The 7,614-nt window shown below is 42.4% G+C and overlaps 1 protein-coding gene across 2 annotated transcripts in view; it reads right to left on the reverse strand.

Moving 5' to 3' along the window:
* MSH6 (mutS homolog 6) overlaps positions 1 to 6,207 on the reverse strand; it is a 21,810-nt gene extending 15,603 nt beyond the window's left edge. For both annotated transcript variants that reach the window (XM_015427680.1, XM_015427679.1), the window contains exons 1-2: positions 5,883 to 6,207; positions 582 to 784 (exon numbers count right to left, since the gene is read on the reverse strand). In XM_015427680.1, coding sequence (XP_015283166.1) covers positions 582 to 784; positions 5,883 to 6,097 — 418 coding nt within the window. In that variant the 5' untranslated portion in view covers positions 6,098 to 6,207. The remainder of the gene's footprint in view (positions 1 to 581; positions 785 to 5,882) is intronic.
* Positions 6,208 to 7,614: the final 1,407 nt, after the last annotated feature.

The raw sequence follows: 7,614 nt of genomic DNA on the forward strand, positions 1-7,614 counted from the left end.
AAGTCTTCGGACAGCGCTGGCTCTTTGGCTTGGCAATGGAGATGAGCACCGCCCCCTAGAGTCGCATTCGACTGGCTTTCGAGCAAGGGAAACCTTTACCTTTTTCATTTTCTGAACTCTTCAAAGTGAAAAGTCAGAATCAGACACTATGATCTTTCAAACACTGATAAAACTGGGAGTACAGATCCTTAAAATAAAAATTTATTGAGACAGAGCAGGGTATAAATAAAATTATATGGCTTCAAGGGAGCTGACCCTGTTCTATGTCAATTTTGTTTATGCTTCAGTTTGTGTTTCGTATTTTTGCTTCCGTGGTGGTACAGTTTTTCCTTATGGTAGTGTTATGATGCTTTTATGATTTGTATAGTTATTGTGGGTACTCCTTTTAAATAAATAAATAAATAAATATTGTTTTAATCTTTGTTGTAAGTGGCTTTGAACAAAAAATAATTAAAAGTAAATAATTGCCCCTATTGTCATTATGATCCCTTCTTCAGAGCAAACACAGGAGCAGACTGCAAGCCCAACTGGGTTCCATGGACCTGCTATCCATATTCAGTTACCAGAATCACACCTCTTACCTGTATATGTTTTTATGTATTTAACACCAACCCAGCCTCTCGATGGCTCATCATCAAAAAACTGTACATGGATGCGAGCTGATCTTCCTCTCCCTCTGACAAATGCCCCTTCTGTTGGATGATTGTACACGAGGCATGGCCACCAAGGGTAACCTTCGAGTTTGGCCCAAACCAAATCACCAGGTGTAAGTTCACTGAGGACACTATAAGGGACACAACACAGATTAGTTTGGACAGCAACAAATTTGTTCACTATTACTGTTTATAACACAATCAACATGGGCTAAGGATGGGTTTCTCTGAAAACTTGAATTCTGGTTCTCAAACTTTCACCTGGTCTGTCTTCTAACCCCCCTCCCCCATTTAAGAATATCAGTTTAAGACCAACAATATTTATTCGTTGTGGTGTAATAATAAACCAAAGTGCTTTTGAGTGTGCACAGAGTTGTCTCTCATCACTGAGCAGTGACAGCTTCAGAGCTGAGAATATTACCAGAAGACTGCCATCATCTCTCTTTCCTCTCCACCAGCCACCCAAAACTGCTTTTAACCTTCAAAAATATTTACAGGGGGACAGAGCTGGTGCACATCAGTTAGATTCCTGAGACTTTCGAGTCAGAGAATATGAAGCAAAGTGTCCTGTAAGTTTAGCAAAGTAAGATCCACAGACAAGGTTTCAGGTTTCCGGAATTAGAACAGTACTGTCTGCAGACAGACAGCACAGCTACTGGCAATATGCATTGTTACAACAAGCACTCTTGAAGGATGGTTTATTCCATTTGTGCACTGAAAGGGCTGGCTAAATTAATGAAATAATGCTGGTTCTATTAAGACTCCCTAACTTCTCATTTATGTATTTAAAATATGCGTAGCCTACTTTCCCCCCCAAATGTGATTTTTTTACATCAATATTTATAATCCTTATTTGGGAAATATTAGCAAAAATCAGACAATTTTTAAAAATCAATTAGATATGTCAGAGGTGGAAGAGATGCAGAAAAAACATTTAAGAACATTAAAACAAAGACATATTGAACGGGCAGATATTTGGCATATTGTTTAAGGAAGGAGAAAGAAAAAAAGTAATAACATGCATAAAGATAGGAGATCAAATTAAATACACAGAAAAAGATATACAGGAACAATTTATAAACACTTTTTCAGAATTATATAAAAAGAAGTCTGTCTCTGAAAATGGAATAACACAATATTTAAAAGACATCCCATTTATAAAGTTTATATCAGAACACAGAAAAATTCTAAACCAAACAACAATTCAAGAAATTTCCCAGGCAATAAAAAATATGAGAAAGGATAAATCACCAGATCCAGACAGGTTGACAGCAATATATTAGAAACAGCTTAAAGAAGTTTTAATGCTACCATTACAAACAGTTATGAGATAAAAACAGGAAAGACAATACGTCCAATGTGGCAAGAGGTGTATATAATGGTAATACATAGTGATGCAATGCTGCCAGAGTTATATAGACCTATCTCCTTACTGAACGTAGATTCCACCACAATATCTTCCACCGTGATAATGGCAGAACGGTTAAGAAAATGTATATCAAATCTAATACACATGGATCAAACAGGTTTTGTACCAAAGAGACATATGAAAGATACTATACTATTTATAATAGATGCAATTGAATTAGTGAATAAGAAAAATAGTTGCATTTTTATTTCTGGTTGCAGAGAAAGTGTTCGATAACATAACAAGGCCTTTCTCATTGAATGTACTTCAAAGTATGGGCTGTGGCCTAGAATTCTGGAACTGGAGGCAAGCTACGTATTTGAAACAACATCTTAATAAACAAGATCTTAATAAATCAAAAAAGTAACAAAAACTAACGGAAACACTCTCAATTGAAAAGGGAACGTATCATTTATACTTCTTTCAAGTGTTGGGTGTATTTGCATTCTGCTTGTAGAGAACAAAGGCGCGTTTACATGTTATGTATGCCAAGTAGTACAACCGTATATGCCTCCTATATAGATTAATCATTCTATGTTGTAAAATAGGTTAAGTATTGCATGTTTCAAATTTCCCCAAATTTTTCATTCCCTCCCAATGTAAAAATTCTAGAAGTGTTCTAAATTTACAGAAAATTTCCTGCATTTCTGGAAATTATACATCTTAAATTCAGACTCAAAGCAAAGCAAGCACAGAGGACATTTTTCTGACTTCCTCTGGCTAGGCAATGACTGAGAAGTCATTCACATTAAGAATGGGAGGGAAAGGGAAAACAGTGAAATGGAATATCCTTACACAATTCCAATAATATCTCCAAAACAACTACTGTCCCAAGGCAATAATTTTGAGAAGTTTTCAGTTGCTCAGTTATGTTTATGCTTTGAGATGAGCAGCTAGTGACTGGAACCAGTTACAGAAGTTAAGGCCTAGTAAAAATTGAGAAATGGGGGGAAGGCCATAAAAATGCCTGTGATTTTTTTCTTTGACATGACTGAAATGCTTGTTTTAAAGTATAGTATCAATGATCAATATGTATAGAATTCCAATTTTATTTTTTTTTCCTTTGGAATTCCCCCCTCTTCCATTGGCACATTTGGAGGAACACTGAAAAAGCTCCCAAGAAATATTGGTGGGGAGGGGGAAGAATAAAACAAATATGCTAAGATACCATGTGTTACAGCAGTTTGCAATTCTCTCACTTTAGGGATGGGTGTACTTGCAGTTTTGCTTGCAGAAAACTATGCATTTAATTAATAGTTATTTGATTATTTAGAATATTATGATGCTGCCTGTTCAGGGTCCTACTCAAGGTAGCTTACAACTCAAAACCACAATATTAAAACACAAGTTATTTGGACCAATAAAAGCATTAAAATATCCACAAAACACAAGCAGACAATGTTTTAAAACCTAATTAAAAGCCTGGGGGAAAAGATGTGGTTTAGCCTAGTAAAGCATTTAACAGCAATTTTGCAGCATTATAAGGCCATTAAGAAAATGCAGGCAAATGCATTGCGTTAGCAAGTAGGAAGACAAGATGCTACCTGCTTTAGCAAGTAGGAAGGCACCAAGCAAACCTCAAGGGGGAGGGTGTACCAAATGTGAGGTGCCACCCTAGGAAATGCCCTGTCTCTTGTCACTACCAGTTTCACCTCTGAAAACAGGGGCACAGAGAGCAGGGCTAGAGAGGCAGATCTTAGCTGGCAGTCTGGACAGCATGAGAGGAGATGGTCCTTCAGGTACAGTCCTGTCTGTCTTTTAGACCAAGCACCAGTCAGTACAGAAAGTCTGTCTCAACATCCCATCCTGAACCTAGCTCTAGAAGTCAATGGGTGTATCACTGCTTAGGGTGGCACTGCAACAGTATGGCTTGGTAGAAAGCAGTTTCATGCATTCAGTGGTTTATATGGCTAAGTGGGCTGAGACCCACCAACCTGTGATTGGGACCCAAAAGTGGGTTGCCTCTGCCCTTTCCATGACTCTCTTCTGTATCTTAGAAATTAAGATCTGACCCTGGAAATAGTATCTTGCATGTCATAAACTAGTTGGTATTTTTTTCCTTCACTGCTTATACATGTTGGTCAAGTAAAATGTATCCTGATGGTTACTAGAGTGGGTTCATGAGAATCTTAGGGGGGATTAGAGGAGATAATGAAGAAGGAGAGGGTGATCAGAGGCTGGAATCTAACTTCCATAATAAAGGATGTGTATGTTGGAATGCCACTTGTGAAGGAGAAAATGAAAACACCAAGGCACAGCCATATTAGAATGCTGAAGCAAGCAGTAACAGAAATATACTAGAAGAGAAGAGGAGATTGGATTTATACCCCGCCCTTCACTACCCAAAGGAGTCTCAGAGCGGCTTACATACTCCTTTCCCTTCCCCTCCCCACAACAGACACCCTGTGAGGTAGGTGGGGCTGAGAGAGCTCTGACAGAAACTGCTATTTTTCAAGAACAGCTCTTATCAGAACTATGGAAGGGAAAGAATGTTTCTTGACCCATTCCCATCTCAGCTAAGAAATTAAGATAAGCTCCTCAACAGTATTTACACTTTGCCAACAAATATTTAAGCAAGAAAAACAGTTGTGAGATAAACAAGTTAGTAGGATTCTGGAGAAGTTTTAGAGGTTTTGGAAGACGGCCTAGATCGTATTGTCTGATGTTCTCATTTGGTGCAGTATTGAATTATCAACCAATAACTGGGTTTTACTTTTCTGTACTGATGTAATTTTGTCTATATATGATGAAAGTTTTGCTATCCTTGAACTCATGCAAGGATAGATACTTTCCTTAATCATGATCAATCAAATGAAGACCTAAGTTTCTAAGAAGAATTTGCTGTTACTTGCCTCTTTTGGACTTCTCTGATTGAACCCAATTTTTTCTCTGCCACTTCTCTGGGATTTATAGTGGAGTGCAGCTGCACCCTATGTGTGATGTTTGCTGATAAAAAATGGAATGCTGAACCAGATGAATGCTAAGGTCATAGTCTTCCTAGGGTACCAAAACACCTTGGGCCAGCCCTGGATGGGTCACCATACCAAGTAAATTTGGACTTGTGGGTCAGGCTGGGAACTGCTGCTCTAACTAAAGGCATTTTATTACTGTACATAATTGGGACTTATTTGGAAAGTTTAAAAAGCCCCCTCTTTCTTTTCATAACACACGTGGAAGAAAAACTACTAGTCTTTCCAGGTAGACAGTATGACAGCCACAGATGGCATTCACAGCTACGATCAAGTTCCCACTGAACTCAATGGGATTCACTTCCAAGGGATCTGAGTTCCACAGAAAAACTGGCAGGACATAAATGTCACAAAACAAATAAACAGGAAGGCTTAAGCTTTATGCACATTTACTGCAGAGTAAGCAGAGTATTTACCTCACTACAGAGATTGGCAGCCCTCCACTTCATTCCTATCTATGCATATTTACCAAGTCGTAAATCCTATTCAACGTGGTGGGGCTTGCATCCGAACATTTCATTTATTCACCTTTATTCATACTCCATCTTTGTCGCCAAAGGGCTCCCAAAAAGGTTTCCAGGCTGGCTTATTATTGGGGCATGGACCGCGACTCTCCAAGGCCCCTTCTGGCGCCAAAGTCCTGTCCTCGCCTGCCCTGCCCCACTTCAGCCTCCCCGTTTTGCCCCATGGATCAGGCCTGGCGCGCGCGCGCGCGCACACGCACACACAGAGCCCACCAAGCTTCTTCCCCCAACCCGGGCCTACATCGAAAACCTGCAGATGTGAGGCCGGCAGGCCGGCAGCCCTCCCATCTCACAGCCCTCCGCAGCACATTGGCGGCGGACAGTTTACCTCTCGGCAACAGGAACTGGAACTGGTTCCAACATACTCCGTCGGCCCCGGGCGCTACTTCGAGGTTTCGCCCCAGCGGAGCCTGGGTTGGGCGAGCTCCTGCCGCCGCCGCCGCCGCCGCCGCCATCGTCCATGTCCTTCTCCGTCGGCGGGGGGCTCGTGTGCTCGGCAGAGGCCTTGGGGAAGAAATTGAGGAGAGAGCTCTGGCGAGACATGGCGGCTGGAGGAAGCGCGGCCAAAGCCAGCCCTCGCCGCCACTGCAACGCTTGAGGGACAAAAAGGGGTGGTCGCCCCACTTCCCCACGCCGCGCGCGAAATCCTTGTCCCCGCCCAGGAAAGGAAGAAGGTGGGAGGGTCCATCGCACGCCTCCGCGGCGTCTCAGCCAGCGGGGGGATGGGAGGGAGTGCGCTTTTGTTGTGTTTCCCGGCCCTGGATGTCGCGTTGCGAAGCTACAAGGTTGCGCGGTCGTGCTTGGAAGTGAGCGCCACTGGACAGAGGAGAACTGACTTCCAAGTCATCAGCGATGGGGCTGCAATCGGTCGCTAGAGACGACTAAACCTGCGATCTCACGCTTGGGTAGTTTCTGTTTATTGTTGTTATTACCGGTGTCACCCAATCAAAGAGATGATTAGCGAATAGTATATTGTAATTCCCTGATTAAGGTGATTAATTGATTAGTGGCAGATAGTTGGCTCCCTAAGGCACCCCAGCCTGGGGACCCACCCTCCCCAAGGTTTGCCAGATCCAGGTTGGGAAACTCCTGGAGATTTGGGGATGGAGCCTGGGGAGGACAGGGTCCTCAGTGGGGTGCAATGTCATAGAGTCCACCCTCCAAAACATCCATTTTCTCTAGGGGGAGTGATCTCTTTAGTCTGGAGATGAGCTGTAATTCCAGGGGATCCCCAGGTCCCACCTGGAGGCTGGCATCCCTACCAGCAGACATTTATGGTGTCAGAAACCATGGCATAGCCCACTGACACCTATACAACAGAAAAGGCCAAGTGCCCTTCACTCATGACCCTGCCCCAAATCCCCAGTGGAATACAGGGTGCTGATGACAGAAAAAAATTGTGATTGCTTGTAAATAAATAAATAGTTAAGGAGAAACTAGGGCGACGACTCAAACAGGTAGAGAAACCACAGCCTAACGGAAACCTCAGTGTTTTGAAGACACACAAGACACTGCAGGTGTATTTCAATGAAAAACCACTGCTTCTGCTTAGTAAAGACACTGCAGGTGCCTTTCAACGAAAAAGCACAGCTTCTGCCTTGTAACACAAAGATCAAGCGACTTTTCGGTATCTCTCAGGCGTTATCTGATAAATATTTACTGACACACCCTTGCATAGATAATACCTTATTAGCATGAACATGTGATGTATGTAGAGGGAGGGGAAAACATATTAAGGGGATATGAAGTAGGTGTATCAAAAAGAGTGTGACCTCAGAGTATCTCAGCCAATGGAGAAATGGGGAGGGACCTTGCGGTAGGGGTTAGGAAATAAAAGTGTATGTGTGTAATGCTTCAGGGAGCTGGCTTTGACCTCCTCCCTTTTGTTGCTGCAGTAAAAGTTTGATATTTTTCCTTCAACTTCTGCCTCCACTTTGGTCCTTAGAAAATCTCAGCTGACACTGACTACAGTCACACCCAATCACACAGACAAACCCCAGTACTACTTAGGATTGCCAAGCTAGGCAACCAGTAGAAGGGGGGCAGGGAGATGGGAGGGA

This window comes from Gekko japonicus, unplaced genomic scaffold (assembly GCF_001447785.1).
Source record: "Gekko japonicus isolate JY-2015 unplaced genomic scaffold, Gekko_japonicus_V1.1 scaffold174, whole genome shotgun sequence".
NCBI classification, from domain to species: domain Eukaryota; kingdom Metazoa; phylum Chordata; class Lepidosauria; order Squamata; family Gekkonidae; genus Gekko; species Gekko japonicus.